The sequence below is a fragment of the Vulpes vulpes genome, chromosome 2 (genome assembly GCF_048418805.1).
Source record: "Vulpes vulpes isolate BD-2025 chromosome 2, VulVul3, whole genome shotgun sequence".
Classification (NCBI taxonomy): domain Eukaryota; kingdom Metazoa; phylum Chordata; class Mammalia; order Carnivora; family Canidae; genus Vulpes; species Vulpes vulpes.
The window spans coordinates 46,973,285-46,994,981 of record NC_132781.1 but is presented as its reverse complement, the minus strand read 5'-3'; the positions used below and the strand labels follow the sequence as shown (position 1 = coordinate 46,994,981).

The 21,697-nt window shown below is 41.7% G+C and overlaps 2 protein-coding genes across 2 annotated transcripts; both read left to right on the top strand.

Moving 5' to 3' along the window:
- Positions 1-1,587: 1,587 nt before the first annotated feature.
- Positions 1,588-2,547, top strand: LOC112933191 (olfactory receptor 3A1). The gene has a single exon (XM_026016315.2). It carries the CDS (start codon positions 1,600-1,602, stop codon positions 2,545-2,547), a length of 948 nt encoding a protein of 315 aa, XP_025872100.2. The 5' UTR covers positions 1,588-1,599.
- A 10,087-nt stretch (positions 2,548-12,634) lies between these two features.
- LOC112933190 (olfactory receptor 3A2-like) lies at positions 12,635-13,594 on the top strand. The gene has a single exon (XM_026016314.2). The coding sequence runs from the start codon at positions 12,647-12,649 to the stop codon at positions 13,592-13,594; it is 948 nt and encodes a 315-aa protein (XP_025872099.2). The 5' UTR covers positions 12,635-12,646.
- Positions 13,595-21,697: the final 8,103 nt, after the last annotated feature.

Here is a 21,697-nt window from a genome sequence, read left to right as displayed (position 1 = left end):
ATATGATGGTTTAATATATGTTTACATTGTGAAAGGATTCTGACAATCAAGTTAACCATCCATCAACTCACATATTTACCTTTTCTTTTGTGTGACAACATGTAAGTTCTACTCTCTCAGAAAATTTCAATTACACAGTACAGTGTTAACAATCGTAATCACCATATTATACTTTAGATCCTCAAATTATTATCCTTATGGCGAAAGTTTGTACCCCTTAACAAATGTCTCCCCATTTCTTATAGTTCATGTTTTAATTTCCTCATCTTTTTTTAGTAATATTTTCATGTAGGATTTTTTTAAAAAGATTTTATTTATTTATGAGAGATACAGAGCGAGAGAGAGGCAGGGACACAGGCAGAGGGAGAAGCAGGCTCCACGCAGGGAGCCTGACGTGGGACTCTATCCCGGGTCTCCAGGATCACACCCTGGGCTAAAGGTGGCGCTAAACCGCTGAGCCACCCAGGCTTCCCTTAATTTCCTGATCTGTTTATTTAATCACTTTATTTATTTTTTGTTTTTAACATATTTATTTAGGGCTATAATTTTGCTTATGAACACTGATTTAGTGATAATCCACATGTTCTAGTGTGTGCTGGTTTCACTAACCCCCTTTCACCTCTCCCTGGTGTTCTTTAGTTTTAGTTTTGATTCCCTTTGATCCAATGGTTTCTTACAGATTATTTAAGACATTCAGATTTATTTTTAAAAGTCATTTTTCCTTAAATTGGATTGTGATTAAATATTATTACCTGTATTCTTTATTCTTTTGGAATTTTCTGAATTTCAGGTTTATACATGCTTTTTAAAATTTTATTATTTTCTTATTTATTCATGAGAGACAGAGAGAGGCAGAGACATAGGCAGAGGGAGAAGTTCCCTGTAGGGAGCCTGATGCAAGACTCAATCTGAGGAACCTGGGATCATGACCTGAGCCAAAGGCAGACGCTCAACCACTAACCCTAACCCAGGAACCCTCCAAAATTTATTTTTTAAATAAATAAATTGAGCAGGGGAAAGGGTAAAAGGAGGGGGAGAGAGAATCTCGAGCAGACTCTCTGCTGAGCACAGAGCCCAATGCAGGGCTCAATCTCGTCCCCCTTAGACCATGACCTGAACTGAAATCCAGACTCAGATGCTTAACTGCCTGAGCCACTCAGGCGTCCCAACATGGGGGGGATGAATGTTTCGTGGGCATTTCAGAAAGGCATATATACCATTTAGTTCTACCTCTTGAATAATTAAATTGAGAGCTTTTTTTTTTCTGTAAAAGTAATTCTATTGTGGACTTAAAGTCACTATCATGCTCCCTGTCTACCACACTTAGTTTACATTATACTGTAGGTATCTATGGGGATAACTCCCTTCCTGGAGCAAGTCCTCTATCTAAATTCTTTTAGGCATATGTTGGGCAAAGTTTCTTCTTGAGACTTCAGGTTGTTGTTGTTGTTGTTGTTTTAAGTAATCAGCCTGAAATAATCCACATGGCATTTGGGATGACAAATTTTGCTCCTTTAGAGAGTCTATTTCTTCTTTTTTGAATAAATATATTGGGAGGAATGATTCTTTATCTCCTTGGATGTTTCCTTGCAGGAACTAATGCAGTCAAAATTTGGGGCCAATAGCACAGCCATTACTGAGTTCATCCTGCTGGGCTTGGTGGAGACACCAGGGCTACAACCAGTTGTCTTTGTAGTCTTCCTCTTTGCCTACCTGGTCACAGTCGGAGGCAACCTCAGCATCCTGGCTGCCATCTTGGTGGAACCCAAACTCCACACACCCATGTACTTCTTCCTGGGGAACCTGTCAGTGCTAGATGTTGGGTGCATCACTGTCACTGTTCCCTCAATGTTGGCTCGCCTCCTGTCCCACAAACGTACAGTTCCCTACAGAGCCTGCCTCACACAACTTTTCTTCTTCCATCTCTTGGTTGGGGTGGACTGCTTCCTGTTGACAGCCATGGCCTATGACAGATTCCTGGCCATCTGCCGGCCCCTCACCTACAGCACCCGGATGAGCCAGAACGTCCAGAGAATATTGGTAGTTGTGTCCTGGGCTTTAGCCTTCACCAATGCACTGACCCACACAGTAGCCATAGCCACACTCAACTTTTGTGGTCCTAATGTGATCAACCACTTCTACTGCGACCTCCCACAGCTCTTCCAGCTCTCCTGCTCCAGCACTCAGCTCAATGAGCTGCTGCTCTTTGCTGTGGGTTTCATAATGGCAGGTACCCCCTTGGCTCTCATCATCACTTCCTATGCACATGTGGCAGCTGCAGTCCTACGAATCCGCTCTGCTGAGGGCAGGAAGAAAGCTTTCTCCACATGTGGCTCCCACCTCACAGTGGTAGCCATATTCTATGGTTCAGGTATATTTAATTACATGCGACTGGGTACAGCCAAACATTCAGACAAGGATAAAGGGGTTGGGGTCTTCAACACTGTCATCAACCCCATGCTGAATCCAATCATTTACAGCCTCAGGAACCTTGATGTACAGGGTGCCCTCTTGCGGGTGCTCAGAGGAAGGCAGTCACTGGCTTGACAAGGTCTTGAGGTCTGCAATGTCACTCCCTCCTTTTCTCTTTCTGAACTAAAAGAGAAATACTCTAAAGCCAGTATCTAAGACAAATTGGTCCATAATTACTTCTGTCTCCCTGCAGAGAGGATTTTATGTTAAGGATAATAGTTACTGTTTCCCAAAGAAGCCATGCTCAATTTATCGGCAATAAGTGTGTATGCTCTACTAAGACCAGGCCCTTTGACAAATTACAGCTTCAGTCACTGTGTGCTCCCTTTTTGAATAGAAGTGAAACCTCAGAGCCTTGACTGTTACAGGTTCATATCCCACAAGGAATCACTCTTTGGTTGGTTATAGCCAAAAATATCCAAAGCCCTTCCCACCACACCCACACTCACTTATAGGTCATGTGATTCCCTCAAGTTCAGGTATGGATGGTGTGGTTATAGAACCTAGCCCTAGATATCAAATTCATTTTATTTCTCCCATTGGGTTTCTACAAAGCAGAAAAAACACCTCGATCTTTTCGTATTATACAAAGATAGCATGGATATAGGGGACAGAGTGGAGGTTGTATTGGGTATGTATTCTCTAGTAAGTCTAGAGAGCATGATCCCTGTGTGCAAAATTTTTAAACTCCATTAACATATATGATAAATCATATGTTATAAAATGAATGTTCCTCATCTATCTTTCTTGATATACTTCAAGTCTTTTGAAAAGATAATCTTTTGTAATGTAAATATCATTTAAACATGAAAAACCCCAAACTACACAATATGAACTTCCTCCCTAAATCCTCACTCTCAGTTCCCAAACCTTCCAGCTGAAATAATCCATATCTATAAATAAAGCGATATGATGATGTCTCCCCTAAAATTTCCCTTCTCAGTAGGAGAGTGGTCTCTAACCTAGAACATTCGCTCATCTTGCATAGTGCTTCCCAGGTTTTTGTCCAGTCCATATTTGGCTGTATTTTCCTTTTTGCCTCCCTTTGAGATGAATTGCCCATTCTGAGTATCTCTACCATGCTACTGATGTTTCCCTAATCATTTCTCTAAAACTTCCTTTTGACCTACTGAGGCATGGCTTCTCTGTGAGTTTTTATGGTGGTGAAAGAATTGAAAGGTAGCGTGAGATGGAGATGAAGAGAAAGGGCATGAGGAAGAGAAGCAGAACAAGACTGGAGGTGGAGAGTTTGTGGGAAAATGAAGAAGATGAGAGATGGGGATAAATAGGACAGAATTGCAAGGAAATAGGCTAAGAAGAAAGGATCCAGACCCTGGATGGGACTTGATGGGATACAGAGAAAGTGGAGATGAGAAAGATAGAGAAATAGGAAAAGATACCTTGAGACCGTTAAAAGGTCAGAGGAAGGAAGAAGGGCAATAAAATTAGTGAACCAGGGATGAAAGATGTGGGCTTCTGTACAGGGCTGCTTCCTGTCCTATACATCCAGCAATAACCCATTTATATGACCCTAATACCATCATTGTAGCCTATTCTCTCTACCAAGAATAAAAAAGTTTTTAAGCTTCACTGAAAATGCTAAAAACTATTCAGGGAAATCATTTTCTGTTTTCTTGAACAGAGGGTATTCCTAGAATGTTAAGGGAGCTTACCAGATGGCAAAAGGCAGTGCTGGGTATTTTATCCACTTGCATCTTTAAAATGTCATCAGAATCTGTGACTAACCATCCACCTATCAACTTACTCTCTGCTTTTTGGGTAATGTCTGCCAAGACTATCAAAAGACAGGGGAAAAGGATAGCTCTTTCCTGATCCTTTCTTAGCCACCAAATAAACTTCAAGGATACAAAAAGTGAACTTCCTCCAAGGGTCAAGAAAACTATCTAGGAAGATCTACAACATGGTGTTCACTTCATCACTTCCTCTAGTCAGCAACATTCTTGAGTATGTTCTTTACCTTGTCTGGGCCTGTACTTGACAGAGGCACAAAGTAACCATTAAGGTTCTTCCACTTATAAGGCCTCTGATTCTGCTAGTCTGAATGAATAGACTGTCTCATTCTATTTACTCTGAAGAGTTACCACATATTTCACCATCAATTTTTTCTACCCACCAGCATCTAACAATGCTGCAAAGAGGAGCTTATATGCTTCCAAAATCCCTGTGCTTCTGGCCTTTCTTCCATATGAACATTAATCTAAAGCCTCAAAGGATGATTTCATGTGCAATCACTGGACTAAAATGGATCAACTGGTTCAGCATCATAAATGATGACCCAAGACACTGATTCCTGCACTCTGTTTACTCTCCAGGATCATAGGGTTCCTTTAACAATTTGGGAAATTCCCTTTCCTTTGGAATTTTCCTGGCTTTTTTATTCCAAATTTTATCTCAATCTTTTGCTACTTAAAAGTTTGTCATATATGTAATACATCACGTTGTAAAAGTTCAGACAATACAGAATGTCATTGTCACTCTTATTCCATTCTCTCTGTAATCCAAAAAATAATTAATAGTAATAGCTGTTTAGCTTTCACACAAATGAACACACACACACTTGCACAAACACATGCATGTGCAAATAAAAACACCATGTTACTTTGCAATGCGCTTTTCCCCTCTCTGCATTACCTGTTATATTCTACATATCAAACTACAAATCAATTTTATTCATTTGAAAGGGTGCATAATATTCCATCTATGCATAAACTACAATCTGCTTAACAAATCCCTATTGATTTTATTTTTCCTATCTTTTTGCAATTGCTAGTAATACAGAGGTTAACATTCTTATTTGTATATGCTTCCATGTAACTGAAATCATTTCACTAGTTAAATTCATAAAAGTTCTATGTGTGTGTGTACCCGTGTAAGGAAACACAATATTCAAAATTGGTGAATATTGTCTTTCTACTTGCCAAAAATTATTTTACATCTTAATTGGCAGTTTGTGATAATGCTTCTTGCCTCACTGGATGTTATAAATGGAATTATTTATTTTATAATTATATTAAATACTGCAATATTTTAAAATTTGAATTTCTGTATAAGTATGATTTGAGTGATTTTATATATTTATTTCTTATTTGTATTTATGCTTTCAAAATTTCCAGTTCATGTTCTTGCACCTTGAGGTAGTTTATCTTAACAATTGGTAGAAACACTTCAGTTTTAAGGTAATATCTCCTGGCTGTGTATGTTGCAAATATATTCCCAATTTCCCACTTGTGTTCTACTTTGCTTAAGCCTCTCTTGCCCAAATGAAGTTTGACATTTTTATGATGTTTATCTTCTTTGCTTTGTCATGCTTAGAAAAAATGACTTTTACATAAGAGACTCCTAACTCTGGGAAATGAACAAGGGGTGGTGGAAGGGGAGGTGGGCCGGGGGACGGGGTGACTGGGTGACACGCGCTGAGGGGGGCACTTGATGGGATGAGCACTGGGTGTTATACTATATTTGACAAATCGAACTCCAATAAAAAAATACCAAAAAAATGATTTTCTATCTAAATGTTGTATAAATATTTGTCAGTGATTTTGTTCTAGTATATTTACATTTATTTTTAAGTTGAATATTTAAAATACAAAGATTTTATTTTTGTATCTTCTAAATTTTCTCCCAGTTGATAATAGCTGCACCAATCCCATAAAATGTAAGCTTGCTTGTACAGTGTACATGATTTTATATGCAGATATATAAATATAGCAGCCAGTGAAATAGCAGAAGAGGTCCCCCACTCACATTCCCTCCTCAGCAACAATATTTCAGACAGAAAACGCTATTGTGGGAGTTTAGGGTTAGGACACTGTGAGACCTTGGTGGAACCCAAGACTGAGGGGAGCCTGTGCCCAGGTGGCAGATATGCTGGCTACAGACCTGGAAGCAACTCGGTCTCCCTATGGACTCCGCTACTGCCCTGTTTGGCCTTGGTCCTGTCACCAGCAACATCTGCCAAAGGACCCAACAGAAATCATGCCCATCCGGGCCCTGGTTAATAGTCCTGCCAACCTTGACCCTGGCCCTGGATACTGAAGAGCCCATGACCCAACTCCTGCCCTCTTAGCTGCCAGTCCTGTCCTGCCAGTGACAAGACAGGAGACACACTCATCCAAGCCTCTCAGGCCCTCGGACCTCAGTCCAACTGAAGACACTGAAAAGGCCCATAACTTGGCTCCTGCACCCCACAGTCAGGAACCAAGAATATTCTTCTTTGTCCAGGAACCCACCAGAAGACACACTTTTCTGTGCCTCTAGAGGTTGCCCCACTGACCCCAGTCCAGTTGTAGATTAAAGTAATCCCATGACCTTGAAGTGGTGGGCTAGGAACACTTGTGCTCATAAGGACCTGGAAGAAGACACACTCTTCGACGTAAGCCTGCCAACCTATAGATCTTGAAGAGTCCCTGTAACCAACATCCAGCTTCAAAGAGACATCTCTGCAGTTTATTAGGACCAGCTCCAGGCACCCTCGCCAGGAAGTTAAATCTTGAATCATGAAAAGTGCTTCCTTGTCAATTAACTCTCCCTATTCAGCCTTACATTCCACGTACTCCCTTGGTCCCTATGACCCACTCCCACATTGCTCCTCTATAAACAAGAGGAACTTCTAGTTCTTGCCAGGATATATCGGCTAGTGTATTAGTTTCCTATAGCTGCTGTGACTAACTGCCACACACATAGTGATTTAGAAAAACAGAGATTTATTCTCTAATGGCTCTAGGGGGCCAAAGCCCAAATGAGTTGTACAGGGCTAACTTCAAATGTTAGCAAGGAAAGTTTTTCTGGAGGCTCCAGGGGAGAATGCATTCCTTGTCTCCCCCAGTTTCCAGTGACTGCTGGCATTCCTTGCCATGTGATCCCCTCACTCCCTTTCTGCTTCCATCTTCACATTGCCTTCTCTTCTATAACCAAATATCCCTCAACTTGTCTCTCATAAGTACTCTTGTGGTGACATTTAGAGCCCACTTGAATGGTCCAGAATCATCTCCCCAGATGAAGACCCCTGCCAATCACACTTACAATGTCCTATTTTTCCCACATAAAGTTAATTTCAGGGATTAGGACCTGGTTATCTGGGGTAGGGGGCATTATTCGGCCTCCCACAGCCAGGTATGGGATTCTTTTCAGTGAGTAAATGATCTCTTGCATCATAGGTGGGATTGCCTTTCTCAAAATATGCTGGGGCCTAATTCCAATTATTCTGGAGACACCAAGGAGACATGGGTAATGTTCTTGAGAATGGCAAAAATCACCTTGCAAGGCATCTGCTTTATATGAGGTCTTTGCATGGCCAGCAAACAAAAGGTTGATTTCCACCAGCAAAGGAAAAGGGTTGCTTTTGCCAAGTGGCTACACGAGAGACTAGGGCTTCAAAATTCTCATGCTCAACCTCTCAAATATCCCCATTCCAGGACTCAGGGCCTCACTCCTTCCGCAAAAGGGATCTGGATTTAGCAAAGGAGACCCCACCCCCAGCCCCACCCCACCGAGCTGCACATTCACCTTCCTTGTAGCTCTGCCACCCTTAAAATTAGGTACAAGAACTGATGTTCAGGGCTGTTTGCTTTGTGGCTGCAGAAGATTAATGTCTCATGAATGCTGCCAGGGAAGTTTTCTGGCTTTCACAACGTATCCTAAATTGATCGTTGGCTGACCTGGGCCTATCATTGTTCCTTCAGGGACCCAGGAAAGTTAACAGAAGCTACCTTTAATTCTTAAAACTCCACAATTCTTGTAATTATCATGGTTCTCTTCATATTCATGTGCTAGTGCTAGCACATGACCCAGTGCTTCACCTTTCACCTCATCCCAACATACAACAACGGAGTCTCAGTGGTGAAACTATGCTTATCACCAACCTCACTCACCCCCAAAAGTGGCGAATGGTCCAGTTCCAGAATTCCATCTGGAGGACATACTTCCTAGGGCTACTCCCAGTACCAACTGTCTTAGTCGGGCTCTCCCAAAAGCAGAGCCTGAGACAAGATGCAGCTTAACCGGGAAGTCATCTCAGCAGCAGGAGCCCCTGAGAGGAAGACTGAGGTTATGAGGATACAAAGAAGGAAGAAGTGTCCCTGACTGAGGGGTTCAGCACCAAAATCTCTGCTATGGATGTCCAGCAGAGACTTGATTATGCATGAGGATATAGAATGCCTCCAGAATTGTCTGAAGAATAGGTGCTGGGGTGTTTATCCATTGGCTTCCCTTTGCTATTGGCAAGGTGCTATCTGCAATCTGAGCACACGTGCTCAGACCTAGCGAGCACCCCTTCCCCACTCCCAGTATTTATGGCATCAGAGGATCCCAAGGAAAAGGCTACCTTCTGTCAGCCTGCCACAAGCAAAGCCTGTAGGGAACTGTCCAACCCAGCCACAGCTGAAATGAAGAAAGGTTGAGGGAGATGTGAGTCAGATATCTGATATGTCTACCACAGCATGCTTCCTAGAAGTGTTGCGAGGATTCACAGGGACTCCAGGCTCGTAAAATGCTTAGAATATTACCAGGTACCGAGCAAACACCTGTAAATGTTATCAGTTGGTATGCTGATGTGTTGCCAAACCTCTACTAGCAGCTTAGTGAATCTTACTTCATTTAATCTGCAAGCAATGCTCTATGATAGGGGATATGCTCATTTCCCAAATGAGGAAACTGAGGCTCAAAAGGGAACAGCAACTTGTCTAAGGTCAACCACTAATAATCAGAAAACAGGTCTGTCTACAGTGCATTTCCTTCTTCAGAAGGCTTCTCTGGTGGGAGAAGACAGAGCACTCTCTCTTGGGAGAAAAGGGTTGAGTAGGTAGTGCTGAGTATAGGAGTCAGAGGAACACAGCCCTCAAACTTCCTACATCTTCTGTTTACTAGTCTGCAGCCTTCACTGGGGCTTTCAATCCCTCAGAACCTGGCCTAGACAGGCAGCTCCACGGGAGTGCTCCTAGCATAATATAGCTCTTCTGCTCCCATTTTCAAAGTCATTGAACATACCCAAGACACAGTCCCAAGAGCTCCCATTAACAAGGCCCTGAGGGAGAAAGCACCACATTCCTGAGGACTCATTAGGAAACTGGGTTTGAAGAAAGCTTCTCCCCCTTGCCTCTCTTCTGGGGCCTCCTCATCGCCAGGTCCAAGGCAAGTCTAGAAATTAGCTTGTCTCTGCTTGAAGACTCTGCCTGAGCCTGACATCTGAGAAATAAACCCCTCCCTTAGCAAACCTATATCTAGTCCCACATACACTAGCTTCCTGAGTGGCTTTGAGGATTTTAACACGTTCTGTAGACCTCAGTGACACCACCATAAAGTGGAATTTATATTACTTCTCTTAATTATCTCTTATAAAGCTAGGGTTAGAGATAACCCCCCCCCCTTTTTTTAAGAAAGTCTAAATACCAGAAGGTATAAGGTATGGTTCCTATATTTAGGAAGGGTTGTTTACAAAACAACTTGTCTCTCTCCCCATCTGTCTCCTTCCTTCTGGGAGGGATAACACTGTAAAGAGTATACCTCTACGACAGAGAGGATATCAGCTTGTTTCCCTCATTTGTTATATATTGTCCCTTAACTTGCTTTCTGGTGGATAACTGTGTCTGCATAGCTCCTCATCTTTCCTGAAGAGCCTCACTGGCTTCTATACCCATGGCCAGGTAAGTATGCTCTGGGGTCCTAACCATGCTCTTACAAAGCAGAGATGGTACCTCATTGCTGCCATCAGCTCAAACCTGACTTTTTATGTGGTGCAATTGATACCTCCTGGAGAAAGAAAACGTTTTAGGAGAAGATCTGAAGACACAATCCAAAAATCCTGGCTCCTCAGAAAAGGGCCCCTCTGTCCACACCCCATTTCTTGGAAGCCTGTTCTCTGTTAGTCTTAGGAGAGAATATGAAGTGATTCACTGAGTCTGGTTCACTGCCCAGGACCACATCAGGCAAATTCCACTGCATCAGGCAACCTAGAAACTTCACTCCAGTTGCAGGTCTTGTTGAATCTTTTTGTCACTGGGAACATGGAGGGATTGTTTGGAGTTCCAGAGTAGGGAGCTGTAAAAGCTGGGTAAGGAGAATCTGGGACTCATAACAAAACTCTGAAAATGATAGTGCAGGAAGAATTCTCATGATGGGCATCATGGTGACCCCTTAGATACTCTGGATGTCTCTGGATAATCAGAAGTCTCCCAGAATTCCACTGATTTCAAGAAAGCTGTATCTCTCACCATCTGAAGGTTGGTGGCAGTTGCTTTGTTGTTCTTTTGTCTTATTTAACTGTAAGGCATGCCCCCTTTAAGGGCCTTATTCTTTTGAGTAGTTTACCTGAAAGGAAACATGTTAGTGTGTATAGCTACATTACCTGCTTGTCCCATAAAACCAAGGAAAGTAGTGTTCTCTGCAACAACCTTGCACCCTATACCTGTCTCTATACTTCCCCTACATCACACTAATCCACAAAAGTCTAGCTCAAGTTCCAATTTGTCCAGAAAGTCTTCCATGACAACACTGGGCTATGCTCTCTTTCTCTGCAATTCTATGAACACTTGAGCCATTCATTCATTTATTTAATAAACATTGAGAATCTACTATGTCTAAAGCATTATGATAAGTATAACTATTGTAAAACTGAATGAAATGTTTTTGGTCCTCATGTCACTTACAGAGAAGTAGGGGAGATATACTCTACAGAAAAATGATTTATCAAGAAGATAAACAATAATAAGTTACATGAAATAATGTGTAGCAAGAGCTTGGGAGACAGACAGACAGACATGCTTTTGATACAGGGAACTTCCAGGAAACCACTCTTAAGTCAAGTCTTGAAATATGTGGAAAATGGAGTTGGAAGAGAGCCATTGCAGGTAGAGAAAATGGCATGAGGTAGGAGGTAGAAAATCACAGGGTCACAGTCTAATCCTTATGTTAAAATAGACCCAAAAGGGAAAACAGAGAGTAGTTCATTGTGCTTTAATGTAGTAAATGTATAGAGCTGCTATCCACTCATTGATCTGTCCATTTGCAGAGCACTTATCAATTTCATTGATGATGAGTATGCCTGAGAATGATCCTCCATCTCACCAGTCATGTGATCCTAGAATTTTAAGGGTATTTTAAAGATCACTGCATCCAAATTTTCACTCATGTGAGCCCCTTACTGTTTCCCTTCTGTTAGTCACCAGACTCCCAATTGCTTCCCTCTGATTCCAGTGTATTCTATGCAAGGGCATGACATTACTTTTAGGAAGCTCTAGCTCTACTTATTCCATGGGCAATAGACAAACATTGATTTTTTTTATCAGAATCTTATTATAAGATCTGCAAAACTTGGCTCAATCTGGCTTTCTACTTATGTGTCTGCTTCATTTGAGGATCTCTCCTTAGAGCTATTGGTCAAACCACTATGTCCAAGTCAAGGACAAGTGGAAGGTAGCTGTGCGATGCAGAAAGCCAACTGCACCCAGATGCAGCCAACCCACAGGTCATGCTTACAGCATTGTTTTTAGAGGCAAGTAGCAGATACTATAAAAAGAATAAATAATTTTAAGCTGTTATTCAAAGTCTAATGTAAAGGCTTAGTTAGCACCAAGAATATTAACAATTTATTGACCAAGGGAGTTTGAATTTATACTTCAACATATGTCCCTCACCTTGGAGGAATGTACCCGGTGACCTATCTGGTATCTGCAATCATGGGTCTCAGCCTTGCTATATCTTTGCTTGAACTTCAGTAGCTCTAGAAGCTTTGAAACATGGGTTTTCAAATGCTTTCTGGTGTCTCTGAAAATATTAATTTTTCTATTTTGAAATCTGCTTATTGGTTTGGGCTGACCACCCAGAATAAAATGGAGAAACCCATCTTAATCTCATTACATTTAAAGAGGAAGTCTGCTTTTGCCTTAATTCATTTTCCCAAGTATTCTTACCCTTTCAACTAGGACAGGATGGGAGAGACAAAGCTGTGATGATTTTGGACATCTCAACTAAGAGTGGAATTAAAGGCATTAAGGATCAGTGAGTGAGGTGTGACCTGGGGAGTGGAAATATGCCCTAGATAGTTGAGAACTTACCTGACTGAGGCTCAGAACATGGGAGGGTTAAAACATTTGTGTTGAATAAATAAATCAGAGTGGACTGATAGCTCCCCTCCTGGGACATTTCCTTACAGAAACTCATGGATCCAGAAGTTGGAGCCAACAGGACATCTGTTACTGAGTTCATTCTAGTGGGCCTAGTGGAAACAGAACAGCTACAGTCTGTGGTCTTTGTAGTCTTCCTCTTTGCCTACCTGGTCACAGTCGGAGGCAACCTCAGCATCCTGGCTGCCATCTTGGTGGAACCCAAACTCCACACACCCATGTACTTCTTCCTGGGGAACCTGTCAGTGCTGGATGTTGGGTGCATCACTGTCACTGTTCCCTCAATGTTGGCTCGCCTCCTGTCCCACAAACGTACAGTTCCCTACAGAGCCTGCCTCACACAGCTTTTCTTCTTTCACCTTCTGGCTGGGATGGACTGCTTCCTGTTGACTGTCATGGCCTATGACCGATTCCTGGCCATTTGCCGACCCCTCACCTACAATACCCACATGAGCCAGAACGTCCAGAGAATATTGGTAGCTGTGTCCTGGGCTTTAGGTTTCACCAATGCACTAAATCACACTATTGCCCTAACTACCCTCAACTTCTGTGGTCCTAATATAGTCAATAACTTCTACTGTGACGTCCCACAGCTCTTCCAGCTCTCTTGCTCTAGCACCCAGCTCAACGAGTTGCTGCTCTTTGTAGCAGCAGCCTTCATGGCTGTAGCCCCCTTGGTCCTCATCACTGTGTCCTATGCACAGGTGGCAGCTGCAGTTCTACAAATTCGTTCAGTGGAAGGCAGGAATAAGGCCTTTTCCACATGTGGCTCCCACCTCACTGTGGTTTGCCTTTTCTATGGTACTGGTATCTTCAACTACATGTGTCTTGGTTCTGAAGAGTCTTCAGACAAGGATAAAGGGGTTGGGGTCTTCAACACTGTTATCAATCCCATGCTGAACCCACTTATCTACAGCCTTAGAAACCCTGATGTTCAGGATGCCCTGTGGCGGGTATTTGTGGGGAGGAAGTCATTGACCTAAGGGCTAATAGTGTCCCATCTTTCCTGCCTTTTCTGGATTAAGAAAAACTTCCTATGAAGGCAATAACCTGGAAAAATGGTCCATAGCCAGTATCTCTCACTGCCTGAAGATTTATGTGATGTATTTGTCCTGCAAAGAAGCCCTACATAATTGATTCAAACAGCAAATATTTATTAAATTGCTTCAGTGATCCAGAAACTCTCCTAGGGGACTAGTAAACAAAATAGAAGTCTCTGCACTTATGCTGCTCACATTCTAATGAAGAGAGACAAAATATATAAATAAGCATCATATATGGAATATCACAGAGCAATAAGGGCTATAAAGAAAAACAAATAAAATAAAGGGTTATGAGCAAGTGCCCTGGGTAAGTTGCTACCTTGTGTGTGGCTATACTCCTTTTCTGCATAGATTTGAAGCCTTGGAAGCTCGGTAGGACAGCAATGTCCTACAAGGAATGACTTGGCTAATAGGTAACCAATTAACCTAAGTAACCAGGAATATCACTGTGAAGTGTTCTTCAGGTAGGGACATAGGATTCCACCAAATCAGAATGCAGAAAGCCATTGTAACCATTGGATCAGGGCCAAGTTTATTCTTTTCTATACTTCACCTTTCACCTCCAAGAAAAATCAATTTCTTTTCTTCACTACCACACAAGAACCCATTAGGATGGTTAGTGAACAGACAGGGTCTATAGAGAGAAATGGATCACTAAATTAAAGCTACATTAATGCATACATGACATATCTTCATGTCAAAAAAAGGAATGTTCCATCTCCATCCCTGCCACGTCTTTGTTATTGGATGAATTCTTTTGTTGACATGTATGATAAAGTCTTTGGAAGAATGAACATTTATACTTCAACCAAGCCCTTCAATTTTTTTTCCAGTGAGAAATGTACAATATAACCTTTTCCTTCAAAATCTTATTTTTAACTCCCAAACCTCCTAGCTCTGACAATGCTTATAAATGAAGTTTCTGGGAGTGGTGTCTCTTCCTAACTTTATAATTACATCAGTATAGTTCCAATCCAGAGAATTTTCTCATCTTAATGTTTATCCAGCCTTCAACTCATCCATTTCTGATTTGCATATTTTCTCTAGCCTCCACTGGGGGGCTACTTACCCTATCCTGGCAATTCTACGGTCCTTCTGCTGTGTCATTCCTAAATCTGTCCCATGGCTAAACCTGTGACTTCCCTGTGATCTCTTCTTGGAGCCATGAAACTGAGGCCAGGCTGAAATGTGGATGGGAAGAAAACACAAGAGAGATACGACAGGAGTGGGAGTGGAGGAATGAAGATATAACATGAAAATATAGGGAGGAACAGGATAGGATGGTAAGCAGAAGGGGTAAGAAGGAAGGACAGAAATTAGGGAAAGGACACAAGAGAACAGGAGTTGAGAGAGGATGGGGTAATTGGTATTATCAAATGAGATGCCTCAGGAATGTTGAGCTCAAAGATGAGTATGGAGGGACACCTGGGTGGCTCAGCGCTAGAGGGTCTGCCTTTGGCTCAGGGTGTGATCCTGGAATCCCGGGATTGAGTCTTGCATCAGCTCCCTGCGGGAAGCCTGCCTCTGCCTGTGTCTCTGCCTGTCTCTCTGTCTCTCATGAATAAATAAATAAAATCTTAAAAAGAAAAAAATATGAGTATGGAGAAAATAAAGAATGAATGACGATGGGAGATGAGAATAAAATTCCTATTACGGAATCACTTCCTACTATGTGGCTTGTGGCCTGAGATAATTAGCACCTTTGATATTATTGTTGGGCTCCCCCTTCCCCATTTTCTTCTAACTAGGAAAAAAAATAAGTTTTGCTGAAGGTATAATAATGAAAAATAGTCTAGGTACTCCTCTTCTGCTTCCTCTGGCTGGGTGCCAATCCTAGAAGAACAGAAAGTAGAGCTGACAGATAGGGGAGAAGGAGGGTGGATTTGTATGCTCAGAGTTCATCTCCCACAATTCCACTGCTCCACCTAGTTGTCAGCCTCCCTGCCTTTGGGGACAGTGCTTGCCGATAGAGTCTGAGGAGCTGAGATGAAGTATGTCTCTTTCCTGACGCTCTTGGGTCTCCAGACACCTCAGGGCTAAAGAGAATGAGCTCCCCGGAAAGGGAAAAATTCTTGTGAGTAAAAATCAGGAATGTGGACTGTAACCACTGCTCTGAAACCTTAGAAATTTCCTTTCTATGGCTGGGCTTGTTCCTACCTATACCATAAAAGACCATCTCTACAGTTCTTCACATTAAATGATCCTCGATTACAATAAGCTGGATTAGCTTTTTCCTAGGGCTGAACTCAAAACATTTTGAGAATACTATCACCAGTATTTCTACCACTCCACCTACCTTGTGAGCATTTGACACTGCCCCAACTAGTCTTATTTATTACCCATCTAACATCCCCAGGCCTTGGTGAGAAAGAACAAGGACTGGACTCTGGTCTTCTCAGCCCTAACTGAAAAGTCCAGTTTTCCTTGATAGCTGAAACTCTATGCCTCATGAGTAGCATATCTTGTAGGAATGCAGAAGCAGGATATCTACCAAAGGAGAGACTCAACTACGAAGTCTGGCAAGGATGAAACCAAACCAATCTGTGCCAAGATGGACCCCAGAGCTGGCCTTTCCCCTGCTTTCTCTATTGTTATAATACTAAAAATCATGCCCAGGGGTGGAGAGTTGACTTGCTAATCACACATACAACACATGAAGAAGCATGACTTCTCTGTGTGCAGGTGCCAATAAATCCCCACCTCTACATGCTTAAGAGACACTCTTTTCCTGTCCCATAGAAAACTTTTCTTCTTCTGCCCATGTATTTGCCCCTTCCTTTTCCTCATAAAAAGCCCCTTGCTTTCATCCAGTAAGTGGGGCACTGTCTGGGTGTCTATCAGAACCTGCGATCTCTGAATTGCAATTCTTTAATCCTAAATAAATGCTCATTTGCCTCTCACTGTGGCTCTTTATTTTCAGATTGACAATCTCTCTTTATAATGCTTTGTGATGGGATCCCTGGGTGGCACAGCAGTTTAGCGCCTGCCTTTGGCCCAGGGCCCGATCCTGGAGACCTAGGATCGAATCCCACGTCGGGCTCTCGGTGCATGGAGCCTGCTTCTCCCTCTGCCTATGTCTCTGCCTCTCTCTCTCTCTCTCTCTCTGTGACTATCATAAATAAATAAAAATAAAATGTATATATAATGCTTTATGATTTTGTATCCCACATTGAGTGGAAAATTTTTTTTCTATCTATATCAGGTAAGATAGACTAGGTTACACTGTGCTAACACCCACCCCCCCAATCTCAGTGGTTTTCAAAAGCAAAGATTCAATTCTTATTTATGTGACCTCAATTATTTCATAGATCTAGAAGAGTTATTATTGTTTTGATTGTTCACCTTTTTTCTTATTTTGAGGATGAGAGTAATGACTTCCTGGTCAGGGAGGAAACCAGAAGTCTACATTTTATTTTACCTGATAATTGCTGGTAGTGAAAATTTATGGTTTTCCTAACTTCTATTTCCCCTTTTCTAATAGCTATCAGTTTCTATTTGGCATCCAGGTGGTTTGGGGAATGTGGTCCCACCTGTGGCTCCAGAGTGGAGGTACTGGCATATATTCTATGTGGGCATGTGGCCTAAGCTACTTTAATACAATTCTTCACACTAGCATTTCACAACTGGGTTTCCATAACAGAATTAAACCCTATATAAAATTCTCTGAATGACGATTCTTTCAATTCTCCCAAGGCCCCATAGCCAGCAACATTCTAGAGGCACAGGACAGAAGTTAACCCACTACATAGAATGGACAGCTTAGGTCATTAGAACTCAATTCCCTTTGGACTCTGGTTGAGAAGAGTCATTATAGACTTGCTTCTAATAAAGGGAATTTTCAACTTTTAATGTTTGTGAGCTCGTTCCTGGGCTCCCAAGGTCACATTGACTTCTCCAAACTTCAAAGCATGGGCAATATTTCTGCCCTGAGCACACATTGTACATCTGCTTTGCTAGCAAATAAACTAAAAGAAACATGTCAAACTCAAGGTAAGATAAAAATCTCCCCAAGTTCCGATCCCATATCTCCGAAGCCTACAACCTTGCACATACTAAAAGCATAAGGTAAAATCTGTAGTTTTCTTAAATGTCCTTCACCACAATGATTTGTAATTCTTGATGTAGCAAAACCACATATATTCCTGTATTAAACATTCCTTCTCCAGAGCACTCTCTTTGTGAAGATTGTGTATCCCAGGCAGGAATATTACTCAGCCATTAGAAACAACAAATACCCACCATTTGCTTCAACGTGGATGGAACTGGAGGGTATTATGCTGAGTGAAGTAAGTCAATCGGAGAAGGACAGTGTATGTTCTCATTCATTTGGGGAATATAAATAATAGTGAAAGGGAATATAAGGGAAGGGAGAAGAAATGTGTGGGAAATATCAGAAAGGGAGACAGAACATAAAGACTCCTAACTCTGGGAAACGAACTAGGGGTGGTGGAAGGGGAGGAGGGTGGGGGGTGGGGGTGAATGGGTGACGGGCACTGAGGGGGGCACTTGACGGGATGAGCACTGGGTGTTATTCTGTATGTTGGTAAATTGAACACCAATAAAAAATAAATTTATTTTAAAAAAAGAAATTCTAAAAGGTTTTTTCATTTTGTGTCAACACACCTGGTCAAGCAAAGAAATATCTTTGCCCTCAGAAGTCTGACAGGCATCAAAGAGCTACCAAATGAATCGAGGAACCAAAACACAGGGAGAAAAGGAATCCCAGAGAGACATTACTGACAATCGTGCTGTTTTCCTTACAAGCCATTTGTTTGATTCTGAGGCAGGGGCTAAGAGGGCTGAGCCACGAACCCAGCTTTAGCAGGCTTACGGAGCCAGAGAGACAAAAAGTGGAGTTAGAGTCCTGATCAAGTGAAGGATGATAAAGCACTCCAAGTGTTCAACTGGGACTTCCAACATGCTCCATTCTAGAAGTAAGGCAAAATGGTGTGACAAGACAAGACAAGGTTCTTGTCTCACAGAGTCGAAGACTCAAAATGGTGAAGTGTTGTGAAAGTTTATTAAGTGAAGGTGAGAGCAGACTGGAAAGAAAAAGCTCTCTAGAATGAAAGGGGTCCCGAATGGGTTGCCACTGAGTGTTTTTAGGGCCGATCTTTTATTGAAAAGTTGACCAAGGAGCTTGTAGCCTTGAGATTCTTGTGCCATCTTGGTTTGAGCAAGGACTATTAATAACATCCTTAATGACTTACTTCTTTGGGGTCTGGCCACTTTCTGTGATTACAATGAAGCCACCAAAGAAAGATACTCTCTAATATCTGGGGCCAGGTGGTCTGGTCTATTCCCTATCTCTTGGTCACTCTGGCTTAGTGCTTTTGCCTGCCAGGAATAGCCTTATAGCCTAGTCAGGGTCTCCCTATTTCTCTCTGCCTATACCTTAACCTTTCCTTACTCAACAGGAAATAAGCCAACCATCATAAACAATGTTCCTGAAACTACAGGATAGTCCTGAACTATACACACATACACACACACACACACACACACACACATATATCTATATATACATATAGATATATATACATACTATGTTTTTTCCACATACATACCTAGGATAAAGTGTAATTTATAAAGTAGGTACAGTAAGAGATTAATAACAATAAGTAATAATAAAATAAAACAGTGAAGCGTAATAAAAATTACATTAATGTGGTCTTTTCTCTCTTAAAATATCTTAACTCCTCTCATGGTGATGTGAGATGATATAATGCCTACATGATGAGATGAAGTGAGATGAATGATATTGTGATGTAGCATCAGTAGACTTTTGACGTTCTGGGAATGTGTCAGGAGGATCATCTGCTTCCTGAATGTGGTTGATCACTGGTAACCAAAATCGCAGAGAGCAAAACCACGTTTAAGGGGGGACTATTGAACAATCAGAGCTTACGTCACAGATCTTTTAACTAGGCTATGGGGAAAATGCCTACATGTCCTATAATAACAGTTTCTTACAATCTGCCACAGTTTAAAAGACCAAATTAAGCACCATTAATGGGATATCAGGGGCTTAGCATAAGAGACACCATCTTGTATATAGCTGCTATTTTTGTAACCTTATGTCTGTTAAAACTGCAAAATGTCCCTATACCTAGGGTTTCAGGAAGTATACACTAGACATTCGCTTAAACCAGCTTTTTGGCTTCTGTACAATGCTTATCAAGCAACTAGCGCTCAACAGAAACTGTCAACAGGATGCAGTGTATGCCTTTAGTAACCTACCTCTGAGCTTACTTGGGGTTTTGAGATTTTGGAGTGCAGGAGCCCCCTCACAGCCCCCAGCTTTTAATAAGCTTAATTTGGCCTTCTGACTGCGGTATATATATATAAAATCCACTACTCTAGATATAACATTAACACTGAAGATTTTATTTTTAAGCTTTTTAAAAAATCTTTTATTTAAAGATTTTATTTATTTATTTGAGAGAGAGAGAGAGCATGAGCAGGAAGGAGGAGTGGAGGGAGAAGCAGACTCCTGCTGAGCAGAGAGCCCAATGTGGGGCTGGATCCCAGGACCCTGGGATCACAACCTGAGCCAAAGTCAGACACTTAACCAACTGAGCCACCCACACTCAGGAGTTTAAATAAAATATATATTTATTGGGATGAAGAGGACAAAGAAAGATACAGAGACACCATCTGCCATTCCTCCTCCTTCTGCCTCCTGTGTCCAAAGGTGTCCAAGGAAGATATGCCCATGGTCTGGATGTCATCCCTTCTGGATGATTGAGGAAGAAGTGATTTATTGTGGAGCGGACTTGACACCATCCTACCAGGCAATGATTGACACACTCACTGCAGCAGCCCTGCTGTGGTCAGTGCAGGCCTTCCAATGCCTTCATTTGGATTGCTGAAAGAGGGGGAGGCTTTTTTTTCTCATGGGCACAGCTTCCTGGGAAGTGACAGATCAGAAGCTGAGCTCACCAGAAACCTTGTCCCATCTTCGTAGAACAAGGTTGCTAAAGAAGCACTATGTTGCTTTGGATTTTGCCTGTTGTACTTAAAAGTTCTGGAGCTTTCTCGCCTTCCCACATCCCACAAGGCTAATACACACAAACAAAACAAAAACAAGATCTTGTGACCCCTCTTGGGAAAGTCTAGGTCATTATGAACTTTGTGGAGGATGATTCAGGAAATGTATCAAAGGCTCTGAACAATAAAAACATTTGGCCCCACAATTCCATTTCACCAATTTCCTCTAAGGAAACAATCATAGAAAACAGCAAAGATGTACACATGGAGACACTATTGCCATGTTGCAAACAATAGGAAAACTAAACAGCAACTAAATATTGAATGAGTGTGGTAAATGAATTCTGCTATATTTATTAAATTGCACACTGAAATACTGTGTAGGCATTAAGTATAAGGCAACTGAATATTTACTAACATAGAAAGGCATTATTAAGTGAAAAAGCAAGTTTCAAAACAATTTGAATTCATTATGAAATCTATCTATCTATCTATCTATCTATCTATCTATCTATCTATCTATGGAGCAGAAGTCAAAGTTTAGAATTTATACCAAATAGTTGTCTTTGGATAGTAGAAATATAGGTAATTATTTTGGGTTTATTTTTATTTGAACATTTTTTGCAAGAAATGCACATTTGTTAGCTTAATAAAAACAATGAAAGTTAAAACCAACAAATGAGGTACCTCCTGGTGGTACCTCATTGTCTACAGACTCTATCTTAAGCTCTTGTAAAAGGCATTGGAGGCCATTTGAAATCCTTCGCACCTACCCTCTAAACTTTATCACTGGGGATCCCTGGGTGGCGCAACGGTTTGGCGCCTGCCTTTGGCCCAGGACACGATCCTGGAGACCAGGGATCGAATCCCACATCGGGCTCCCCGTGCATGGAGCCTGCTTCTCCCTCTGCCTGTGTCTCTGCCTCTCTCTCTCTCTGTGACTATCATAAATAAATTAAAAATAAATAAATAAATAAATAAATAAAAGAGGTATTATTTAAAAAAATAAATAAATAAATAAACTTTATCACTGGCTGTCGCTTGTCTCAGCAG